Source organism: Sorex araneus, chromosome 11, assembly GCF_027595985.1.
Source record: "Sorex araneus isolate mSorAra2 chromosome 11, mSorAra2.pri, whole genome shotgun sequence".
In the NCBI taxonomy this organism is placed as follows: domain Eukaryota; kingdom Metazoa; phylum Chordata; class Mammalia; order Eulipotyphla; family Soricidae; genus Sorex; species Sorex araneus.
In genome coordinates this window covers 50,656,197-50,682,253 of record NC_073312.1, presented here as the reverse complement: position 1 = coordinate 50,682,253, position 26,057 = coordinate 50,656,197, and the positions used below count along the sequence as shown (strand labels likewise).

Genomic DNA, 26,057 nt, shown 5'->3' with positions numbered 1-26,057 from the left:
CTTGGTTCTGATGATACTGGAAAATGCAAGCAGTCTGGCCTAGGCTTTTTGCTAAACAGACAGAAGAAGGGTACTTCCTCAGTCCTTCCCCTGTGTTCAAGCATCCCCTCCACTCCACTTTCTAAAGACGTGTGTTCTGTGAGCAGACAAGTATCACAGATACTGTCTTTACATTCCCTTTCTCCAGGGGCTCTGCTCCTGTGAGAAAGCACGCCATGTCCCATTAGGCTGGAGGACTCCGCATCAAATTGCTTTGTGACTTCACCAGTCAAAAAGAGACAATGATCTGGGGCTGGAGCAATAGCACAGCAGGTAAGGCATTTGCCTTGCAAGCAGCCAACCTGGGTTCAATTCCCATCGTCCCATATGGTCCCCTGAGCACCACCAGAAGTAATTCCTGAGTGCAGAGCCAGGAGTAACCCCTGTGCATCACCAGGTGTGACCCAAAAAGAAAAAAAAGAGAGAGAGAGACAATGATAAGCACAATCAGGAAGTCTAATATTGATTCATTTTTCTAAGAATACAATATTACCCCAAATGTTCTGTTCTTTAACTGAGCAGAGCGGCCTCTGGCATTGAATTGTACATGGGCACACGTCTCCCAGAAAATGGCTTTATATGTTCAGTAGATTTTTTTTCTTTCTTATGAGGCAGGACTGGTTTTCCAAAGGGACTGTGGGAGCATGTTCACAACAATTCTGCATATTCTACTGCTCTTGCTTTGTCCCAAAGACTCAGTATCAGCTAACTCTGCATCTTTAAATGCATTCTTCATGCCTTTCTCTATGTGGCTTCAACTAGCCTGATGAGCTTCATGAGCTTCCTTCTCCTCAGCAAATGTCTCACCAGCAACGCGATCCTCTGCACTAGGCTCTTCTAGAAATATTAAATTTAACATAACAGGTAAAAAATATAACTAATGAAAAAACACCACACGCGTAATAGTTATTAGGAGCTGTAAGCTAGGAGAAAATGACATTTGCTACTTCCATCAGCAAGAGAAAGGAGTTATCATGGTCAACTTCTCTCTCCATCCATGTGTCAAGGTCTCACCTGGTTTGTGAGGTTCACATCAGCATTTCTTCTTAAAAGGAAGGAGACAATCCGCAGGTGCCCTCTCCTGCAGGCACAGATCAGGGGAGTATCTCCATTAAAGCCGTCTTGAACATTGATATATTTGCTGTCTTCCCGCACCCACCTCCACACTTGGCCAAAATCATTCTGATAGGCCGCCTGGCAGATTGGCTGCATAGAGAAAGAAAAAAAGCAGGTTTTGAAATATATGAATTAGTATACCACAAGAAAGGGAAAACAAATTCCATCACCTAGCTACTTAAAATTCAAGTGTTTTTGCATTTGACTTTGCAGAAACCAAATAGATTTTTAGTCTGAGCTCTGCCTAATCTCAGTCCTAGATCAAGCAATCTTTCATGAGGCATCTCTCATGCATCCTCAATTTCCTGCACAGAGAAAGGGACAAATGAGTGGATATGTGGATCATGGTGCAGATTGGTCGTTGTCAGGAAGATGATGTGCTATTCATGCACAGGTGGGCAAATTTGGTAAGCAGGATGGAAGTGAAGGTAAAATAATCCATCTGAGAAGTTCAGGGCAGCGCTAGGTGATGCTGTTTGGGCCCCTGCCCTCAAGGAATGTAGGGCAGTACAAAGTTCTACTTTAGACAAATAATATATGAATACAAAGTTAAATGCTTTTCATTTTAGAAATTATTATAAGGGGGCCAGAGCAATAGCATAGTGAGTAGGGCATTTGTCTTGCACACAGCCAACCTGGGTTCAATCCCAGGCATCCAATATGATTCCCTGAGTCCTCCAGGAATGATCCCTGGATTTAAAGCCCAGAGTAAGCCGTGAACACCACCGTGTGTGACCCACCCTCAAGCCCCAATCACTGTAAGTAGAACAGAGAGTTAGGAGCATGTTTCTCGACCTTTTTCCAATTGCGACCCCTTTCGGGCTTTGTCTCCTTGCTCTACCCTCTCCTTCCTTCCAGATGATCCCCTAGTCCCGTGCCATAACTCCCATTGATGTGATTATTTACCTATGACTGTCTTGGAATATTCTGGGGGAAATCTCTGGGAGTGACATTGCTCCTGGTTGAGAAATGCTGGTTTAGAACACCTGCCTGGCAAGCATCTGGTCGCAAATTCAAACCCTTGGTGTCCCATTGGTGTCAAGAGTGATTCTGACAGCTCAGTAGCTAGAGCCCTGCAGCTCTGCTCTCTGCAATCCCCAGAGCCTCAAGTGATTTCTGGTTTCATCACAGTGAGTTGTGGGCAAACTCCATGAAAGAGATTGTGACACTCTGGCAAGCACCACAATGAGAAAGACAGATGAGACCCAAGGCCAGGAAGTGTGATCTCTGATGAGCACTTCTGGGAGCACCACCATGACCCTAGATGAGCATCACATTTGTCACTTGGGCTCCTGACCAAGGAGAGAGACCTCCAATGAGCACACATGCAAGCTCAGCAGCTAAGGAGAGGACAAGCTCGCAGGAGTACCACCATTTTAAATAAATGGGCACTGCAGTCAGGCAAGTGTACAGCACCCCGTCACATCGACACCTATGAAGGGAAGGGGCTGGCAGAGAAGGGAATGCAAAAATAATAAGATAGAAATAGAATATTTTCTTTCAAAAAAGAGGGAGAGAAACATTCTAAGGAGCTTTAACGCGCTTTGGGATGTTAACAGCAAGATCTAAGCAAGGCTTATTATGCCCATGTTCCTCCACCTCTGCCTTTCTAGACTTCTTCTTTCAATACTCAAGTTCATTGTATTCCAGCCATCCTCACTCCTCCCTCTGCACCAATCACTTTTCTCCCATCTTTTTTGGGGGACTAGCTAACTACTAGCTTATTCTTCATGTCTCAATTGAGTTATGATTCAGTCTTCATTTCATCTAAGTCTGTCTCGATTTCCAACACTCCCTCAGGACATCTGGCATACCTGGAAATCTTTTCTGAGTAATATGTAACCACATGTTTCAGGTTCCTACGCTCAGGAGGCCTAAAGATGCTCTCAATAAGGGAAGGACAAAAAGATGCAACATAGGAACTCCACAAGGCTAGAAACTGCGTGGTTTAATTCACCAGCATCTGCCCAGAATCTAACTCAGCACTGGGTACATAGGGAAGGAAAACACTAAATATTAGCAGACTAATTTAAATTATACAATTAAAAATAAAATAAATAGATGGAGAGTAGTACAGTGATAAGGTTCTTGCCTTGCATGCATTCTGTTCAGGTTTGATCCCTGGCACCATATAGGGTTCCCTGAGCCCTGTCAGAAATGAACACAGAGCCAGAGAGTAAACCTTGAGCCAGGTGTGATCCAAGATGCCAAAAATAAAATGAATTATAGTACTTAAAATAATGATTAGTACGTGGCTGATATTTGATTTATGGAAGTTATTACTTACTATTGCTTGCTAAATCACACTTTAATTTGGTAATAAAGTCAAATCTTTATTGAGTGCTGGCAACAGTTGCTTAGGGCTGGTAGCATGGCTTAAAGTATAAAATATAATACTTTGGGGCAGAGATATAATACAGAGAGATAATACAGCAGGTAGGGCATTTGCCCTGCATGCAGTATACCCAGATTCCACCCCTGGAAACCCTTACGGTCTCCTGAGCAGGGCCAGGAGTAGTTCCTGAGTGCAGTAATTTCTAAGGAATCCCCGAACATCACCAGTATGGCCTTAAAAATCCCAAAATAAATATAATAGAATACTTTTAATGGTGTGAAATGTAAGTAATTAATTTATCCTGTTTACACTTGACAGAAGACACACACACGTGTACCTACACACAGACTAAACATTAAGAAAACAATTAGAAAGGTGGAGAGACTCGGGTATATCAGCCCTGCAGCAGCTGGCACAGATGAGTAAAAAAGTCGAGTGGGACATTAGCTAATCAACTCGTGTTTTCACAGTCATGCAACACAGTATGTGAGCTGCTGAAAGCACCATCCTGGGGTGACATCAGAAGAGAAAGCCAGCTCCCTAGCAGCTTAAAAGAACATTTCTCTTCTCCAAAATGAAATAAGCATGATCAAGGATTTCAGCTTGCAGCAAAGGTACAATTTCACAAGCCACCTGCTCTCTATTTGGCCGAAAGCTGCCTCTGTTTGGGCCCGCAGAATCTTTCCTGAAAGCAAACTAAAACAAGCCAGATCTCCGGGGGACAGCTTTTCAGCAAGAGTCACTTGGTGCTGTTAAGGGCTTTCTCAACACCACTTTAGTGATATTACTAAAATTACTTACTTGATCTCATTCCCTGCGTTTTCTCTATTCTAGCCCAGGTTTTCTATTTTTCCAGTGTCTTCCTGACTCAGACTAGCTGGGGACTTGAAGATTCTTATGTTGTTAAACTCCTAGTTTCCACTAGAGGGCAGCGCAGTGCCATAAAAGCTCTTCAACTGACCAGAGCGGTTCAAACTGGAACAGGTTGATCCATAGAAAGGAGAAGGAGAAAGGGGAAGGAAGGTCAGTTCTTCTGGGTTTAGGGGAGGGGGAAAGGGTTGAGGGGGGATTTATAGTGAATTCTGTTGGTCTCTGAAAGGTTCGTGAACTTGGAGTAACTCTGGAAAGCCAGCATATAGAAAGCCTGTGAAAAACTGGGAAAATGAAATGACCGGGCCAATGGTCATTTCTGAGTCTTAGATTCAGAACATTTTACCTCTTCTGCTAAAGGCTACTTCAAATCTTCATCCTTCTCCCCAGAGTTTTGCAGGATATTTATTAACTGGTCTTGATTATTTTCTCATTTGTCCATCTGCAAATCCCTCCTCCAAAAACAGAAGTAGTTTCATGCCACTTTGCTGCCCCAAATTTTCTATGTTGGCAGTTGGATCAGGATATTGTGATATCAAGATGTCACACATAGTTATTCGCATCTGTAAAGCCCTATCTTTGTAATTTCATCCCCCACAAAAGTTTTATCCCTATAATTGACCTAAGTAAAATCTGCGTGATATTCATGGGTATCTTTCATCTAGGCCGAAAGCTCAGGTGGGCATTGTGTTTGATATGAATAACTTTGTATTTCCAGCACCCAGTATATGCCTGACATTTGGAACATATATATAGTGGTAACATAACACATATATGGTGACTGAGTAAATGAAGGAACAACTAATAATACGAACTATTGGAAACCTCAGATTTTTTATTTAACCACCACAACAATCCTTCATATATAGTATTATTGGTACCCATTTCATACAGGTGAAACAGAGAGTGATTCTCTTCCTTTCCAAAAGTCACACAGCAAGACTGGAGCAATAGCACAGCGGGTAGGGCGTTTGCCTCGCATGCGGCAGACCCGAGTTCAATTCCTAGCATCCCATATGGCCCCATTGAGCACTGCCAGGAGTAATTTCTGAGTTCAGAGCCAGGAGTAACCTCTGTGTCATCGCTGGGTGTGACCCAAAAAGAAAAAAAAAAGCCACACAGCACATAAGGAGCAATAGTAGGAATCAAATTCAGGGGAATAATTGCATAATGCTACATGGCAGAATTGATTACTTCAGGAAGTTTAGAAAACATCCCTCAAAAATGCATGCTGGCTATAGGATTATGCACTTGAGACTTTGGGGACTGTATTTATACCCACAATTAAGTCATAGTTCACAGTCCCTGGATATCTGTCAGTCCTATTCTACCTTGGTCTAATGGTGTCATGCTTATAGATTCATGTTCTTTTTCCAAAATGACCTAGAATTAGTAATGTTTGTAAGTGGTGGGGGGGAAAAAAAGACTTCAGGAGAAACTAGAAAGTAAATGCAAGGAGAAATATTTCCAAAAAAAAAATAAGGGGACCAGAAATACAGGGATTAAAGCACTTGCCTTGCAAGGGACAAACCCAGGTTTGATCCCTAAAACAGCATATAGTCATCCCTGAACACAAAGCTGGGAATAAGGGAGGGAGGCAAGGAGGGAAGGAGGGAGGGAGGGAGGGAGGAAGGAAGGAAGGAAGGAAGGAAGGAAGGAAGGAAGGAAGGAAGGAAGGAAGGAAGGAAGGAAGGAAGGAAGGAAGGAAGGAAGGAAGGAAGGAAGGAAGGAAGGAAGGAAAAGATTTCCTATAGTAGTGCACCTAAATATACAGTCTGGGAAGAAGGGGAGCATTTGATAAGTGAAGGAACTGATGGTAAGTTTGGCAATGAAAGCTAAGAGGAATCTAGTGAGTACTGAGAGGGGAATGAACAACAGAGTCCAGACAATGCCCGTCTTTTCTTTTCTTTTTTCCCCAGCATATTTGTAGTTAAGATGGGTTCTGGAAATAAACTTTCTGGGTCTCAATCTCAACCTTAGTTGTGTATTTGCACAATTAATTTAAATTCTTTGTGCTCAGTTTCCTTCCCTACTTGATAATTAGAGCATCATTATGAGGTAACAGACAGCATTAAGTGTGACTATGTAGTAGAAGCAGCAAGTTCAGAGCTGACTCAGAATAAACACCCAAATTAATGTTAGTCATGCTTATAATTATTAAAATATAAAGAACCAGTGGTGATAGGCAAGGATGGTTATGAAAGAGCAAATCATTGCTCACAGGGAGCAAAGAAATGCTAGAACAGAAATAAAAATGGTAGCACTCATCTCATTAAATAAATGGAATGACCATTCTGTCTCTAAGGCCATAGCAAGGAAGGAAAGACATATATGGGATAGAGAGAGTTTTACATTGACTGAAATTTTTGTCAAAAAATCTGACAATGCTACATGGTAGAATTGATTACTTCTACCTTGACTTTCATGCTAGCACCTATTTAATAAATGCTGGATAATTAAAGAAATTGCAATAATGTCTAGATGTTTAAACATTAAATGTTTATTTAGATCTCCAAGAGTGATAGCACGACGGGTAAGGTGTTTGCCTTGCATGCAGCTGACCCAGGTTCGATTCCTCTGTCCCTCTCGGAGAGCCCGGCAAGCTACTGAGAGTATCCCGCTCACACGGCAGAGCCTGACAAGCTACCCATGGCATATTCGATATGCCAAAAACAGTAACAAGAAGTCTCATAATGGAGACGTTATTGGTGCCCTCTGGAGCAAATCTATGAGCAACGGGGAGACAGTGATACAGTGAATGTTTAGATGAATGTACGAGTTAACTCTGGAGCAGACCAGAGTAAGATGAGGGAAAAAACAATTTTTAAAGAATAATATGGGGTAGAAAAGGTTCTAACTCAGATGGGGGAGACTGGAAAAAGTCATAATGAAAAGTTTCTATACATTTAATGAAATACAGAAGTTCCTGAAGCATCTTGAGATTTATAATGAAGCTAGAGAGAACCGAGCTTTCCATGAAGATTTATGACTTGGTTCAACAAACTTCTTTTCAAAAAAGCGTGATGAGAACAAGGTGAGCAAAGGTTTTAGAACAAGTCTGTTCATTGCAGTAAGGAAGATAAGGTTCTTTACCATGGAATTCAGAACCAAAAGAACATGTCAGTAATCAGGAAGAGAATAAAGAATGTGATTTTAAGAGAGAAAGAGAAAATGAAACAGCAAAACACTGGAGCAGACTCAGCACCTGTAACCCAGTGGGAAAACAACCAGTTCAGACGCTCTAAACGGACAGAGGCACTTTGTCCTTAGGTAGGACTTTGTCCAAGATGAGCCAATAGCCACCAGATTGGGTGGCATTTGGAACACAGACAGTGGTCAGCCAAAGGCTTGTGCTTATTGAGGTCACTGGCGATGGTCCTGGGAAACAGAGAGGAGGGGGACATTGTGTATCAGTAACCAAAAAAAAAAAAAAAGGTGGAAACAAATACTTAAGTGTGACAGGGAAAAGTGAGAAGGAAGAGCCAAAGAGACAGTACAATAGGTAGGGCACTTGCTTCGCACACAGCCAACCCAGGTTTAGTTCCTGGCACGGTTTAAGATCCCCTGAGCACTGACAAGTATTTGATTTCTGGAGACAGAGCCAGGAGTAAGCTCTGAGCACCACTGGGTGTGGCCCCAAAACAAAGGAAAAGAAAAGGAAAGTGAATAAGGAAAATAAAAAGGAAGGACCAAAGAGATACCCCAAAGGTTAAGGGGCTTGCCTTGTATGTGGTCAAACCCAGTTTGACAGCTGGCACCATGCGTGGTCCCTGAGCGCTACCACGAGTGATCTTTGAGTGCTCCAGAGCAGCCAAGCAAAATGCCAGTGTAAGCAAAGATTCTAAGGAAGAGATTGAGCTGTGGCCATTAGACAGCATTGGTGCGTAAAAAGCAGACAGACACAGTGGCCACAGGGGATTTCAGTAAAGATAATGAGGAACATGGACTAGACCGGCGAGAGGGAAATTGAATAGAAAAAATAAATGTTTCCCTGCCTTGATTCCTTCCTCACAGCTATTATTCCTCATATTCTGCTGGGAGTTCCCTTCAGCAGGACCTAAGACAACTTCTTAAAAACTACCTTGCACCTCTCTTGTTTTACTTAAAGAAGAAATTTGCTGAGTAACTGGGGGAAAAAAATCACAGGATGTGAAGAAACCAGTCTTTAGAAAGAAAGGCGTGGATTAATGTACACATCAAAAGCCCCAATAGGTGTTAATCATCATTCCTTAAGATTTCTTAATTTGAAGAGTTAGGAAATTATCTCTCATTTCATGAGACTACCTTTGTTTAAAGTACACAGGGTTTTGGGTTTTTTTTTTTTTTTGCCAGAATCATTTTGCTTCAAAAAGAAGCAATCCTCCTCTGAAATTGTTATGGAACATTTTCAATGGGAAGAACTTAAGCCTGGAGATGGTTAAGTAATTTATCCAGTCCTCAGAATCCCAGTCTGATTTCCGCATGGCATTCTACTGGAATTAAAGCTCTATTACACTTAAGAAAATAATAGTGAACAGTGGGGACAAAGCTGTGCTTTTGAGAGACATTTATAATAGGATAAACAGTTCAGATATTTTCATATCATTAAGTAGTTTAATATTATTAAGTTTAAAAATAATTTAAAATAATATTGTGTCATTTTTTTGCCCTGACATCTGTTATACTCAGAGCAGTACAAAACATGATTATATTAAATAATACATAAACTAACTTATTCATCAACATGCTAGGTGTGTCTTATGCTATCCAGGAGAAAGTGGAATTAAAATGGGACAGAACTAAACCTCAAGCACTAGATCTTGGTTATTTATAAGGCTAGTCCACGTGAAAGGACAAAAATGCACAGAACGTTGGTCCAAATTTCTCAATCTCCAGAATTTTGACTGTCCTGAGTATAAAAGCTGCAGTTTCGTTATGGCTTTGCTTTCCTTCTGGGAATTTGTTTCTTTGACCTCTGCAATGGTTCACACCCTCACTATGATCAGACTCAACAGAAACTCTAAATGGCACAGTTTGCTCCCATTCTATGCCACAAGATTTTTGTGCAATTGACAAGCCACAATATTTTGATTCTCATTTTTATACTGCTCTAAAGCTTAGAATTGAAAAATCATGAAACTGATATATTGACCTGATATTACAGGATGTGGGTTTTTTTTTTTTTTCCCTAAACCTCAATTCCTGCCCCAGTCTCATTCCCCCAGCCAGGCCAGAGATCATCAGTGTGTGACAAGTGATTTCTGTCCCTGTACTCAGTGATCATTGCTAGGGAAGTCTGGCCCCAGGGATGCTACAGTCCAGAAAAGAGATTCTATTTAACTCACTTGTGAAAAGCTTGAGATACTGTTTAGTCCTGCTTTTGTCAGGAAAAATCAAGGTTTCTTAAGCCAGAGGAATAGAACAGTGCTAAGGCGGTTGCCTTGCACACAGCTGACCCAGGTACATCCCACACGGTTCCTTGATCCCTGCCAGGAGTGATTCCTGAATGCAGAACCAGGAATAATCCCTGAACACATCCTGTTGTGGCCCCCAAAACAAAACAAAACTAAAAACAAATCAAGGCAGTTTCTTGTACATGAACCACAGGCTGGGCCTGGAGACTACTGCACATAATAAACGTGGGCTTTTGCAGTGCTCAGGGAAAACTACTACTAGAGGTCTTGGGTGGGGGCAAAAGGTGCCAGGAATAAGCCCAGGGGTCTCACATGCGAAGATCATATTCTAGCCCTTTGGGTCAATTCCCTGGTCCACATGATACAATTTGAAAGATAAAAGGGTTGTCTAATAGTAATATGATAAGTATGCCTGAACAATGGGCAGTCCGTCTAGGCTGAGCGATTAGGGAAAGATTTCAGAAGAGGTGACATAGACTGATACATGATTTGGTATAGAAAGAAACCACCCCTGTACTCACTAGCAAGTGCAAAGGCCCCACTAATAGGTTGCTGTGACTAAAGGCTACAGGAGAAAACACTGGAAATAAAAGCTAGCTCATCAGCAGGCTTTACTAAACCTGGGTCTGTGTTTTCTATCCTCTTGCCTATGTCTCCTTAAGAATATGGGGGGCTGGGGAGGTGGGGGGGAGGGGGGAGGTATATCGTGATTCTTGGTGGTGGAATATGTGCACTGGTGAAGGGATAGGTGTTTGAGCATTGTATAACTGAGACTTAAGCCTGAAAGCTTTGTAACTTTCCACATGGTGAATCAATAAAATAATTTTAAAAAAAAAGAATAAACAGGTGTTGAGAACAAAAAAAAAGAATATGTTGATGCTTTCACTTCCAAGAAGGCTTCTGAGAGTTTCTATTATACAGGAGACTTGCAAACTCAGAAGTCACAGTTAATAGACCAGGAGAGGCAAGAAAACATTCCCTGACAGAGAGGGAAAAAGTGGAGATAAAGTGGATCCCAAAAGCTAAATTTCAGAAGTCAGAGCATAGATATCCCCCTACTATGTCAGACTAATAAAACAGAAACACTGTAGCACTGTCGTCCCGATGTTTATCTGTTTATCAATTTGCTCAATTGGGCACCAGTAACGTCTCCATTGTGAGATTTGTTGTTACTGTTCTTGGCACATCGAATACATCATGGGTAGCTTGCCAGGCTCTGCCATGCGGGCCGGATACTCTGGGTAGCTTGCCGGGCTCTCTGGGAGGGATGGAGGAATCGAACCCGGGTTTGCCACATGCAAGGCAAACGCCCTACCTGCTGTGCTGTTGCTCCAGTCCACAGAAACGTAGTGGGCTCAAAATAGGTAACATCTGGTTCTTCAAAAGAAAGAGGGGAAAATCTTCTGTGGAGTTCAGTTTCAGTGGTGCAAATATTCCCATTTGGCTAACCTCGAGATACCTCAGAGAGGTTCCATATCTTGAACTTGGGCAAGGTTGAGTCTCACAGTAAAACTGTTCAAGTTGGCTCTAGCCAGCACCATAGCCAACACACCACCTCTAGGGAGTAATCCAAGATTTCTCTGATCTGCTTCCTCAACCTGCACAAGAGATGGGCTAGGGGATAGCCCAGGATTTGAATATTCAGTAACCAATACCTTGAAAAATTCAATGGATTCAAAGGTATTTTTGTATTTAACAGCTATATTTGTCTTTTTTTCTGAGGAATGATAACTGTTAAAAATGTAAAAGCCATAATATCTGCTATTTAGTGAACTTTTTCCCTATGTCAGCTATATAGATCCTTATAGCAACCTTAGAGAAAGGAGAATATTTTCCCATATGGCACATAGGAAACTGAGGCTCAGAATTCATAACAAACAGCAAAAAGCAGGACAGAAATTCATATTCTGTTTGACTCAAGAACCAGTATTTTAGTCTACAGTGACTGCAAGTTATAACCCCACCTTCCTTTCAACCATATACCACCATATGCAATAAGCCATAAAAGTTCTGACTTATTGCACAAAAGTTCCTTATGCAACCCTTAATTATTTTTTTCAATTCATCTTGAAAAACTTTGTCCTCCCACTATTCACCAGTCTCAGTGTGAGACTCTGAGGAATACAGAGATGACTGAAACCAAGAACACACACACATGGGCACATTAGTACTGATCACATTCTTTGTCATATTATGCAGCAATAATGTCTCTTCATAAAAAGCACTGTCACCCAGCATTCATCAAAGCTAATATACTGCAAGGAAACCAGGATATGAGTGAAGCTATGAAACCGCCATAACTAATTTATGTGGCACAGAAAACTAAAAAATATCAGTGATATTTCATGCATTATATGGAAATAATCTACAATTAGTGCTATAAATTTTCATTTAAGTTGTCTTTCTTCCTGCATATGTTAGTTGATATGTGCTTTCAATTATGTGCTTACAAACATTTTGGGGGGTCTTACACATACTCGGAAAAATTATTTGGGGGTGTGGGGTGGAAGCTTACAGAGATAGCTTTAAAGAATAGAGAGCGGGGGCTGGAGTGATAGCACAGTGGGTAGGGAGTTTGCCTTACACGTGGCCAACCCGGGTTTGATTCCCAGCATCCCAGATGGTCCCCTGAGCACAGCCAGGGGTAATTCCTGAGAGCAGAGCCAGGAGTAACCCCTGTGCATTACCGGGTGTGCCAAAAAGCAAAAAAAAAAAAAAATGAAAGAAAGAAAAAAGAAAGAGTAGAGAGCAAGTGCAGTGCTTATACAAAACCTAGAATTTGATTCCCAGCACTATCTAGCAGCCTAAGGTCTGAGAGCCTATTATTGGTCCACAAGAATCATATTATTGGTCCAAATACTGAACCTCTGACCACACCTCAAGCTCCTGACCACCACTGGGAGGATGGCTATAAAAAATACCTCTATCTGATTTTGCATTCACATATATAGTCACTTTCTGATTTTTACTTAGAAATTTTCTCTCATCCCAGCCACTCAACTTCCATTAGAATGTGGTTCTCAAGACAACTTGTTGTGCTCCCTTTCATTTACCTCTCCTAAGGAAAGTTTTTCTATAAATTTTGTCCTACCATCTGCTTCATCTCCTTCTTCTGTGATCAACCCTTACTGATGTCCTATGACCATCCTCAATTCTGGTGTATAAACACTCTAAGCAGTAAAAAAATCTTACTCATATATACAGATAAGGGATATCTGAGGTTGCAAGACAGAAAACCCCAACTCCTTGTTTTGGATCTTAATGGGATTATGGATGTATGCCAAAGGTCAACTGTTGAAATTGCAAAATCATTTAAAACAGCCACCAAATCCTGTTTGAAATTCTTCTCACTGTAATCTTAAGCATGTTGGAAAGGAAGAATGCTTTCACTGAAGATTGATATGATATGATTATGCATTCATACAATGCAAATACTTTTCATTCTTCACACTTTTGATTTTAGTGTTATCATGAGGTGGAAAAAATATACACACTAGTGCTGGGATATTATTTTCATGCCAAATAAGTTTTGATGATTACTGTGAAATATACTTAAAGTAAATTGGACTCTAAAGGCAGAACAATTGAAATGTTATCAATTAGAAGTCATCTGTGGTCAAGAATTTCCCACAGGTGATTAATTGGAAGCAGAGAGGTATGTCTGATCTTGTGACCCTGGTAAGCATTTTAAATAAAAACACATTTTAATAGATTCTTAAAATACCTGGAAAATCTATTATACTGTCTTCTGCACAGTAGGCATATGTTTGTAACCCTGATACCTAAATCAAGGAAGCTATCACTATAGTTTTTACTGTAGCATTCAGCAAATTAAAAATCATAAAAAATCTAATACTTAATAACCGAAGACTAGATAAAGACTTATCTGGAAAACTTGATTTTTTATCATAATATCAGTGAGCCTAAAATAAATCAGTAATCATTGGCAGCATACTTCTCTAGAACAAAAAGGAGTTAAGACAAAATTCCATCCATGTATGAAACTAATGTAGCTTGAACACTGAAATACTAAACCTCGTGCTAGTTCTATGGTATATGCAGTCAGAGAGGTAGAAAGAGTTTCAATTTGGTTTCTAATGAAAAATCTAAAATTTTCTTTACTAAGCCACTGTAAATGTTCGAGTAATTTCACTAATATGTGGTAGATAGAAAAGCAAAGCAAATCAACAAACAATGTCAAGTTCTTAGATGACAAGAACAAAATAATAGTTAACCAGAAAGGAAAAAGAAAAAGAAGAGGTAAATTAAATAAAAATCATTAATTATACAGTAATTAATGGTAAGCTGATGATAGTAACATCACCATAATGACTAAATGATATTAACATACGTTGACTTATAATGCTGTAAGCATGAAGTCTATGTAATGTTATCAAACTCACAGGGCCAGGGATGAGGCTTTCAGAGCACATGCCCAACACATGCTTAAGTACCAATGGAAGTGGCCTCTGAGCATTATCCAGTGTGGCTCAGAAATTAAAAGGCGAAACGAGGAGTGGGACCAGAGCGATAGTACAGTGTGACATTTGCCTTGTACATGGCCATCTGGTCCTTGACAACACATATGGTACCCTAAGCCTGCCAGGAGTGATCTCTGAGTTCAGAACCAGGAATAAACTCTCAGCACGGCCAGGCATGGCCCCAGAAAACAAAAGAAAAAATTTTAAAAGTAACTAAAATAAAAAATGTCAGTCAATGATACAAGCAACTAAACATTTACAAATGTTTAATGCATGTAACACTGTGCCAAAACCTTCACTTTTTAGTTCACTTTTTTTTAGTTCATTACAAACCATTAGGATCTTATTATGTCTCCATTTCACCAGCAGCGAAATGGAAGCACAGCACAGTGCTTAAGTACTTTCATCTTTTAAATACCACGGTGAGAACTGGAACCCAAGTTAGACACAGAGTTCAGGTTCTTAGTCACTTCAGCCTATCTGCATGAGAATCAAAAGAAGACAGCCCTGTCTATTGGCCTGGGAACTCAGCGTTTTCTTACACTTGCAAATGACAGAAACAGAACCTTAACTTTCTTCTGGTGAAATCCCACTGCCTGAGACTTCAGAACAGACAGCATAGTCACATCTGTAAAATTCTGACCTTGACTGCAACCTCAGATGCCTCCACAATGCTAGGGATGATACCTCTTTTCTTTGCCATTGTCCTTTCTTCTTCCATTAGTGGAAGGGCAGATAGAGGTAGAAGTCAATCATCTTTTTTTTTTTTTTTTGCTTTTTGGGTCACACCCGACAATGCTCAGGGGTTCCTCCTGGCTCTGCACTCAGGAATTACTCCTGGTGGTGCTCGGGGACCATATGGGATGTTGGGAATCGAACCCGGGTTGGCTGCTTGCAAGGCAAACGCCTTACCTGATATGCTATTGCTCCAGCCCCAGATCATTGTCTCTTTTTGACCTGTGAAGTCACAAAGCAATTTGATGCAGAGTCCTACAGCCCACTGTGCTATCGCTCCAGCCCCAAGAAGTTGATCATCTTAACCAGTGTGAGGAGGATATTTTTCCACTGGCCAAAGCCTGCCCTGATAGTCATTCGTTTCTGTAAAATATCAACTTACTAAAGCTAGACAATGAAAGTATGAAGAGTGTGATCAGGGACTTTAAAGCAGTGTTCCTCAGCCTTTGGTTGGCCGACTAGTGCCAGCCTGCATATGTAATATGGTTGAAACCCAATGGTCTACCACCTTGTTACTTACCCATGATCCATAGATCAGTTTGCAGGACAGGGGCCTTCTGCAAAAGTAAAAAAGTTGAAGAAAACTTCTCTAAAGGATTAGACATTTTTTCAAAAATCCTATTTTTGTTTTGGGGAGAGGTGCCACACCTGGTGGTGCTCAAGAGGCTACAGCTCTGGTGAAGGGACTATGCCATGCTAGAGATCAGTGGCTACCCCATGCAAAGGATGAGTTCATCCCATTCAGCTACGTCTCTAGCCTGGAGATACCATTTTTCTCTCTCCCACTGTCAATAAACCAAGAATATTCGAGCACTGCAACATAAGGTGAGATGTACAATCTTTGGAAAGACAGTCTAAAATTGAACTTGATAACATCTTCCACATCCTTCCACCCTCATCATGAGAAAAATGGATCTCTTCCTTACTCAGCTGTTCAACAAATATGTTTTAGCTCCCACTCCTACTCTGAGCCAAGTATTGCTGTCAACAGCAAGTTTATAAAAGGGAGCAAGACCATTTTAGTGCCCTCTGAGAACTTACACTGAAATGAAGGACAGAAGAGAGGAGAAACAGACATTAAATGCTTTCGGGAAATGCTCCAGTGCCATGAAGGTAAACAAAGCACAATAAGAGACTACACAGAGAATGACAATGATCCTCATGAGTCTGAGGTTTTATTAGAGACCTATCATCTTTCTCAAGTGACGGAATGACCAGGGAACTTGCAGGGAACCATCTCCAAAATGGGAAGCAAACATACAGGCCTTGAAATGCATGCTTATCTGATACAGCCTAGGAGCAGAAAGGATCAGCAATGTGGCAGAGTGGCAAAGTTTCACTGTAATCAAGAACCATTGGAGCATGGGGGTATATAAAGTCAATTAATTTAATTATTTTTTAGAGTTAGTTAATAATTCAGGGCCAAATTTTATTTGACTTGGTGGGCAGACTTTTCAATTTTAACATCATGCATGCGAAATTTTGAAATTAGTTTTAAGACTTTCCAGTTAAGAATAGGTTTGTGTAGGGGCTGGAGCAATAGCATAGTGGGGAGGGCGTTTGCCTTGCACATGACTGACCCGGGTTTGATTTCTATTACCAGCATCCCATATGGTCCCCTAAGTGCTGTCAGGAGTAATTCCTGAGTGCATGAGTTAGGAGTAACCCCTGAGCATCGCTGGATGTGACCCCAAAAAACAAACCAAAAAAAAGAATAGGTTTGCGCCCAGAAACCCGTCACTGGCATGAAGTACCTACCTTCCAAGTGTAGGGACCATGGGCTCAATTCCCTAAGCCAACCACATGTACTGAGCACCAGATGAGCATTTCTGCTTGTTGTTTGGAATCACTGGAGGTGTCATAACAGAGCTTATGTCCAAAACACTAGTATCTGCTGACACAACTAAGGTGTGTCATCTGCAGACAGTACATGACTGGCTGAGGGTGTGAGCACAACCAGATGTATAATTCCTGCCTGCTGAACACCACAACCAAATGTGTGATTGCAACACAATAACAGAGGGTAAAATAAGGGTAGGGCAATTTAAAAGTGAATACATATATACACGCCACACTAAGACTAGAAGGACTCTTTATTAAGAATTTTTAATGTAATAGTCATTTGAAAAAAACTGATCTCTTCAGACCTATACTATTTTTTATGGCTACAAATAAGAGATCTATTCTATGCCTTCTTATATTGCCTCAAATAATCCACACCATCCTTTCAAAACAAAAACAAAACGACCAAGTGACCCAGGAGAACGATCAAGTCTGTGTCTCAGTGGTAGAATAGGAGCTTTGAATGTGCAAGGCCCTGGCTTAGGTCTCCAACACCACTGTCTGGAGTTTCTCTGTAGCTCCCAGCACCAATGGGTGTGACTCCCTCAACAGCCAATAACGACCAAAATAAGAGTAGTATTCCTTAATTCATTGTAAGACAAACTTAAGTAAAAAATGATCCATTATTGCAGTATATATATAAAAGATTAATCAAATGAAGTCTTAGTTTATCTTATACAATAAGTCAAATAAAATGATTTTTTTCCTTTTTAGAAAAAATAAGCTAGGGCACTGTTCTCTTTCCCTTTCTCTTTAATACTAGTGAAACTCATATTTGAGCCCAGGGCTTTCTGAGTCCAAAGACTTGCTTCTTTTTTTAAAAATTTTTTATTAGGGAATCATCATGAAGTACAGCTACAAACTTATGAAATTTTATGTTTGCATTTCAGTCATACAGTGATTGATTACTGAGAACATTGGTGGAGGAGAATGGGCACTGGTGGAGGGATGTAATTGATCAAGGCTTGCTTCTTGACCATTGTACATTCCTGATTTGGACTCATCTGGGATACAAGTTATTGTATATTATTTTTTCCGTGCATCAAACTCAGCTGCCTTCTCATTTTGTATTGATTAGCTAACTTCATATACAGAAATTGGAACTGCCAATGTTTTTATTTCTGGAAATGGAAGGACTTATGAAAAACTTAACAAGGCTCCACTTGATCATGGCCATACATGTTTATCAAATGTTTCAAGCTTCTGAACTGCTCAGGAGCTTATCCTCCAACAGTCCCTTACTTCTTCAGTAAGACCTTGCCTTCTTTTTATGGAGGGGGTCCCAAATGGCAGTGCTCAGGATTTGCTCCTGCCTCTGCACTCAGCAATCACTCCTGGCAAGCTCAGAGGACCAGAGGGAATGTCGGGATCAAACCTGCATCAGCCAAATGCCAGGCAAAACCCCTGCCCTCTATACTGTCGCTTGAGCCCCAAGATCTTTTCTTCTTATAATAACCCAGGGTGTTCCCAATACTCTGTATTCTTTTCCACATGAATTCACCCTTTTTCATGATTTCAAATACCAGTTCTGATAGACAACTCCCAAAGTGTTATCCCTGCCTCACGTGAGGCCCACTGTCCTAAATTAATCTTCCTCCCTCATCCAGATGTCTCCCATGCATCTCTAATGTATGTTTCTAAAAGAACTCTAAATTGGGTCCATCCTCTGACTCTTTCTAAGTGTTTCCATCTCCTTTAACTGCCACCCACAAGTTTGTGAGGGGCAGAATCCTGGGAATCATCTTTAAATCTCTTACTTACTTCATCCATCACCTTTAACAACAGCATTTTCAGTTAAATGTCATCTTTAAGTTTTAAGACAACTTTTATGATTACGTTCCAGAACTGGGACATATTTTACCCAAGCTCCCAGTTTCTCCTTCCGCATCTCCCCCACTGCCATCAGAGCCTGGAGGATGGGGCTCGCCATTATGTTCAGGACTAGGCTTCCCATAATGTGTAACTTGGGCCTGTGGATTATTTTGAGTTGTGGTCAATCAAGATGCTGTAAGTCCAGAAGGTCACGACCTCTCCCTGAACTGTGACCTCTCCTGAGAAGAATGAAAATTGGGGATGTTACTCAGAGATTTAACCAGAAATGCCATTTCTATCAGACAAATCAGGAAAACCATCCAATGACAGAGCATCTGGATCTTTCATTGCATGAATGATGAACCCAGGGGCCCTCGCTTATTCCTTAGCTAGAAAAAAATATATTCTTATTTGCCATATAGCTCTAGGATCTAATTAATGTCAATTCCCTGTTCATAGGTAATTACGTTTGTTCTTTTCTCCTACTAATCTGTCTGATGTTGATTTGTTTGTTCAGCCAATCCAGTGAGAATCTAGAGAACTGAAGAGATAAAACCGGGTTAAGGCACCTGCCTTACATGTGACATACCCTGGTTTGATTGCTGGTACCTCACATGGTCCCTTAAGCACTACCAGGAGTGATGCCTGATCATAGAGCTAGGAATAAGTCCTGAGAACTGCTGAGTGTAGCCCCAAGTGTACCCTGGACTCTTTACCCCTCCCAAGGAAAAAAAATAAAGGTCCAGAGGGGTAGGGAGAAGATTTCCTTTCTGCTTTTACAAGACTTTCTGAAATATCCCTAAGGTTATAATAATTTTAAGAGTTAAAAATCCTGTCATCACATTCCCTTATGTTTGGAATCAAATCTCTATTTTTTTCCATCTTGGCTGACAAAACCTGCACGATGGGCCTGTGACAGCCTCTGCAAGGTCAGTTCTTGTCACTCCTGCTGTCTCCGGAGCACCAAGACTGACAAGCAGCCTTGACAAACAGTGGCTCCAGCCACTGAAGGACCAGATCAAACTGACAATTAGAAAATGGTGGAAATAAAAAACAAATCTGTCAACTTTTAGTTAGCTTTAGAAGTATCCACATTCTGAGGCTGGGGATAGCTCCATGTAGAGACCCTTCCTTGCGAGTGTGAGGCTTCAGATTCTATCCTTTGTTGCACCACTTCAGCTGAGTGTGATCTTGGCATCACCACAGGCAGTGACCCCCACTGTCACTCCTAGGGGATCCTCACTAGCAAGTGTAAACAGCTCCCAGCCATCATAATGACAACAAATGGAAGGGAAAGAATTAAAAAAAAAGCAGCTAACTAAATAAATCAATTTTAGAAGTATAAATTCTGTATCTACAGTTCGACCAACCATTGCCTGTACTTTCATCAATAAGCCTTTTTTACACAGTGCTGAGTCAGGGAGTCCAACCAACCCAAGTTTTTCTTTTTTTTTTTTTTTGCTTTTTGGGTCACTCCCTGCAATGCACAGGGGTCACTCCTGGCTCTGCACTCAGGAATTGCCCCTGGCAGTGCTCAGGGGACCATATGGGATGCTGGGAATCAAACCCGGGTTGGCCACGTGCAAGGCAAATGCCCTACCCGCTGTGCTATCGCTCTATATCGCTCTAGTCCCAAGTTTTCATTCTTAGAGTTTCCCATCTATACCTTCCTTCTGTCAGGCCTGTGTCTCTGAAAGATTCCCAGGACTAGATTCTTATTTTTTCAGGCTTTGATCAAATATCTCTTCTAAAAAGTGCCTTTCTATGAGGCTAAATTCTTATAAAATATGTACACCCTTCACTTATATACTATATATTGGTGTGCTTATACATCAATATATAATTGATGTAATATACTGCTTCTAATATACTGCTTCTTTCCAATAGCTTCCCTTTTTATTTCATTACTTTTAATGATTTTGCGTATGCTTTCTTTTGTTATTATTATTATTATTTTTAATTTTATTATCTCCAAAGTGTCAGAACTCCAGGAGCCCAAAGATGATTTAGTGGTTTAGTAGACTGTCAGCACAAGTCCAGGAGTTCAAATCCCAGTGCCACTGAGGCAATTCTGACAGGTCTTCTGTCCAAAATGCGCTCAGAAAGAAAAGGCACAGAAGATGGTTTAATGGCTAGCAAGTGCCAAGGGCAAGCCATGATTTAATGTCTGGCACAAGGTAAGCACATAAGCTGATCCTTGGTCTGTAGTACTTGGTGAGTGAAGAAAAAAAAGACTTCTCTGAAAATTTAAAGTAGAGCTGTGCATGTAAGTCCAGCAATTCTATACCATGACACCTGCCCAAATAATTCAAATACATCAATTTGAAAGGAATATGTGCTCCTGTGTTCACAGCATTAAAATAGCTAAGAGATAAAATGGAACAAGGACAGATAAGTGGATAAAGAAATCTTGGTATCTATACACTAAATTACAAGAAAGGATAAAATCTTACCTTTTGTTTCAACATGAACAGAACAGAAGAATGTCATTTAAAGCAAAAAAATAAAAAATATAGTTGCTGGGTGTCCTCACTCACACATAGATGATAAATAAACAAATCAATGGTATAAATAATGACAATGAGGGCTGGGGAAGGATGGGCCAATTGAGAAGGGATAAAGGGACAATGGTGGAGGAAGGTTTTGCCCTTTGGTGAAGGGTGTGGTGCCAAACACTGTACAACAAAAGTATAAATGTTAGCACTAATACTTAAAAAAGTTTATAGCACAGCAGGTAGGGCATTTGCCTTGCACGTGGCTAACCTGGGTTCAATTCTTCCATCCCTCTCGGAGAGCCTGGCAAACTACTGAGAGTATCTCGCCCAAATGGCAAAGCCTGGTAAGCTACCTGTGGCGTATTCGATATGCCAAAAACAGTAGCAACAAGTCTCACAATGGAGACGTTACTGGTGCCAGCTCCAGCAAATCGATGAATAACAGGAGGACAGTGCTACAGTAGAAATTAAAAGATAAATAAAGTGAACTTAACCTCAAATTTTAAAAAGTTCAGTGTCTATATTCATTTATCACTCTTATTTATTTATATATGAGAAGTTAGTATTTTCGAGGAATAAACTATGTGAATAGTAAATAAGTATATTAAATAAGTAGATGGATGAGTGAATACTTATGAATGTTAAATTCTGGTTTATACAAAAATCAGTTTTTTTTTGAACTGTGGCTCAGTACCATACTGCAATTATATAATGACTTATAATATTAATAACAACAATACTATACAAGGAAAAAATTAAGAAACCAATGAGAACAGAAGCTTCTTGGTAATGTTTTGAAGGAAATAAATTTCTAGATGCTCAATATACAAAGTAGAGAGAGAAGATTGGTTAAGACTGTGAGGGAGGCACTTTTATTCATTGATCTTTGACTTTCGTCTTCCTGTATCACAGAACGACACAATGTTAAGCGTTCAACAAGATTCACCTACTCACAGGTAGTGAAACCTCAACACAGAGGAGTTAATGATTTCTCAAGAGTTCAGTGCGCATTCATGAATAAATTCGAGATTATCTTAACTTCCAGCCCCAAAGTGGAATATAATCCTTCCCATTATTCCTATTTCTCTGCATTCTCCTCCATTGCGCCAGCATCCCAGCTAGACTGCTAAACCAAAATGACAGTGTCTGAACTTTATATCTCAAAACAATTCCTCTTTTGAACCACAAGTCATCTCTCTATAGTAGATGTGCCACTCTAATTGTGTGTGTTGTGACGAGGTGGCCAAGTTGTTAAGGCAATGGACTGCTAAAAGTTTGTGAATGCCTGTGTTTGTATATGTGTGTATATGTGTGCCAGCCTGTTTGTGTACCTCACTGCTCATAAATAACTTTACCATTAAGATTTCACAGTATACATCATGATAGGATTTTCAAATAAACTTCTTTTGGGGCCTGTTTTCATAATCAATAGGTTAAGATTCTATGGGAGATTCTGTTCTCAAAAAAAACACATTTCTGAGCCCTTTGAGTTAAGTTTCATATGCCTTCCATTTTTTTCAATTTTTGTAATACTTTTCAGAGCAACCCTTCTCTGCAAAGAAATGCTTCTTATTGGACTCTAAGTTTAGTTTACCCCTTGTTTTCACAAAGGGAAAGGAGAAATAGTGGGGAGAAGTGTGGCAAAATAGAAGAGTGGTGAAGACCAACTTTTCTATGGCATCAGAGTTCCCTGTAAAAGTAGCAATTAAAGCAAAACAAAGGGGCTGGAGTGATAGCACAGCCGGTAGGGCATTTGCCTTGCACGCGGCCTACCTGGGTTTTAATCCCAGCATCCCATATGGTTCCCTGATCACCGCCAGGGGTAATTCCTGAGTGAAGAGCCAGGAGTAACCCCTGTGCATCGCCGGGTGTGACCCAAAAACCAAAAAAAAAAAAAAAAGCAAAACAAAAACAAATAAAAAGAATTAATAATGAGAAAGTTGGTCTGAACTTGCAAATGCAAGTCTATATCTTTCCAGATAACCAGTGGCAAAAGTAGATAAAGGACCAAACATGATGGCCTCTCACTCTCTGTATTGTAAAACTAATACCCCTAAGTAGAGAGAGTAAGAGGGAAATTGTCTGCCATAGAGGCGGGGGAAGGCTGGGGTGGGGAGAGTGTCGAGGGATGCTGGGGTAGAAAATGCACACTGGTGGAGGGATGGGTGTTTGGTCATAGTATACTGAAACTCAAACATGAAAGTTTTGTAACTGTATCTCATAGTGATTCAATAAATAAATAGCACTGCACTTTAGCACTGTCATCCCATTGTTCATGATTTGCTCAAGCAGGCACCAGTAACATCTCCATTGTGAGACTTGTTTTACTGTTTTTGGCATATCGAAAACACCATGGGTAGCTTGCCAGGGATACTCTTGTTAGCTTGGCTCTCCGAGAGGGACAAGAGGAATCGAACCCAAGTTGGCCACGTGCAAGGCAAACACCCTACCTGCAGTGCGACATCTGTCACCCCATTGATGGCCAGGGTTAATTTGGCTGATCTGGCTGTCTAGGTGAATATCTCCTTCCTCCCTCACCGCTCCATGTGCGTCCCTTCCGAAGCTGCAAGCTCAGTCGAAGAGAACAGCCTTCCTCGAAGAGAGATAGACCAGTCCTTGGTCAAGGGTATACAAATAGCTGCACTCCCCTGCTAGAACCTCCAAACAAGCTCTCAAGGTCTAATTAATCATTAATCAGTTAATTAATTAATTAAAGATGACCAGTAGGATAGCTTTATCCTGAAAATCTCTGGTCTCCAATCACTACTTTTAGCAATAAAACTCTGAGCAAGTTGCAGAAATTATCTTTGTCTTAATTTTTTTTGGTAGAATAAAGATAATAGTGATTCTCTTATATGGTTATTATATCAAATGATTTAATGTAGATAAAGCGTTTAAAACAAGTCCATAGATACAACAAACTAATGAAATGTTCTGTAATCATTGCAAATATTATGAATGAATGTGTCTGATAAGGGTTTAAATTAATTCGACATTGGAAAATCTGTTTTACATAGCTGGGATTGATCATTCTAAAACTAGAACTAGGTTCTAACTAAGCTCTATGCATATCCTTAATTGCAGAATTAGATTTAACTGTAGGGTGCTTCCTCATTCCTTTCTTTCCTCAAATTGAAATTGCATCAGTATTAGCAAAACATGACTCTGAATGGTTCAAAACATGCTCTCCCAAATATGACCACAATGATTACTTTGAGCTGAAAGCAAACAAGAAGAAGCAAGCAAAAAAGACAGTTCTCTTCCCCCCTCCCATAGTAAAAGCACGACCTAAATTTGATTTTCCAAGCTCTATAAGGAAGGACAAAAGTTACCCTAATCAATTCAAGACTGTGTCAAGTGGGAATGATGCCAAAGGAATCTATAGAACAAAACTCACTATTAAAGGACTGAAGAGAAAATACAGAGATTTGGGCATTTGCCTTGCTGCAGCCAGCTCCAGTTCAATTCCTGACACCGTATGTGGTTCCCCGAGAACCACCGGGTATGATTCTGTGCACAGGGAGTGTGACCCAATGCCTTTGCCCCTCAACTTACTAACATGTCCATGTTACCCACCAGTTCCCTAATATATTTCCTACCCGTGAAACATGCCACCATGGAAATTCAAAGTCCTTTCCCCTTGTCATGCCACTTCCCTAAATATTTATAGTTCATTGTTAAGATGTTTTATGAACCTAAGTTCTAACCACCGACTCCGAGATTCGCTAGCTCTTCTCACGTATGTGTACAAGTAGGTGTTTACAAATTTTTGTTCATTCTTCTCTTGTTAATCTTCTGGTATTAGTCCAATTTGCAGGATGTCAACCAGTGAACCTAGAAAGAATACATTGTTTTTCCTCTTTTACAGCTCTAGGAAAAAAGTAATAAGGCTATGCATGTACAAATATAGAGGAGCTCCCAACATGTAAATTGGGAAGTAGAACTTTACTGAAAGTTTTAATAAAACTTGATGTTTCAAACTTTTAGGACAGGAAATTGATGAAGACTAGCTGGCTCTTGTATTCTTATTTTTATTCGCTCATAATCTTTACTCCTAGGCAACAGAGTCAACTGCCATAGGACTGGTGAGAGACTGGCACATGACAGAGGAGGAGGGTATAGTTAAATGTTTGAGTGGTTACATCAGTGCTTTGGCGTCTTTAAAAGGAGAGCTCAGAGTGTTACATATAAGGTGCATTCTGGCTCTTCTGCACAAGAATACTTGAAAGTGAAACTAGGCTATTTTTCCCCAAATTTACATCTCAATCTTAAATTCAAGCTAATGAAGTACCCAAAGTTTGACTGCTTAATTTAACTTTTAAAGCAACCATTTTACTTCAATCCTATGATCACTTCTCAATTCAAAGTATTCTAATCTTTGGCCCACCCGGGTTCAAATCCCAGCATCCCATATAGTCCCCTGAGCACCGCCAGGGGTGGTTCCTGGGTGCATGAGCTAAGAGTGATCCCTGTGCATTGCTGAGTGTGACCCAAAAAGCAAAAAAAAAAAAATTATTATCTTTGACTCACTATCAATTATGAGCTTTAAATTATTACCTCTAAACTTCTAGGGAAGATGGGGTCTTTTAGGGGTGTGTGCATTTGTGTATTATGTTTTTAAATATTATAGTAAACTCACATCTTAAACGTATCTGACAAGTGCAATGTTTATTTTACTTCTAGGCACACTCTTTTTAACAGTGGAAGCAAGTCAATGTGTTTTACTTCATCTTGCTTTGACCAAATCAACCATCGCCAAAACCAACACCCAATCAACAAATAATGACTTTTCTGCTCCCACAGTGCTTTTAAAAGAAATTTAATTGTTCTAAGGCCCTAGACTAGAACTGACTACTCAGTTTTTTCCTGGACAAGAAGCACAATTATCAGGTAGCTGAAATTTTTGGCTTCACCAAATCTATAGAATAATAACACAAAT

General features: G+C 40.4%; 1 protein-coding gene across 1 annotated transcript in view; it reads right to left on the bottom strand.

Annotated features, from left to right (window-relative positions):
- Nucleotides 1-18,741, bottom strand: part of ANKRD22 (ankyrin repeat domain 22) — a 30,663-nt gene extending 11,922 nt beyond the window's left edge. The window contains exons 1-2 of the mRNA XM_055118677.1: nucleotides 18,673-18,741; nucleotides 1,054-1,245 (exon numbers count right to left, since the gene is read on the bottom strand). Coding sequence (XP_054974652.1) covers nucleotides 1,054-1,245; nucleotides 18,673-18,741 — 261 coding nt within the window. The remainder of the gene's footprint in view (nucleotides 1-1,053; nucleotides 1,246-18,672) is intronic.
- Nucleotides 18,742-26,057: the final 7,316 nt, after the last annotated feature.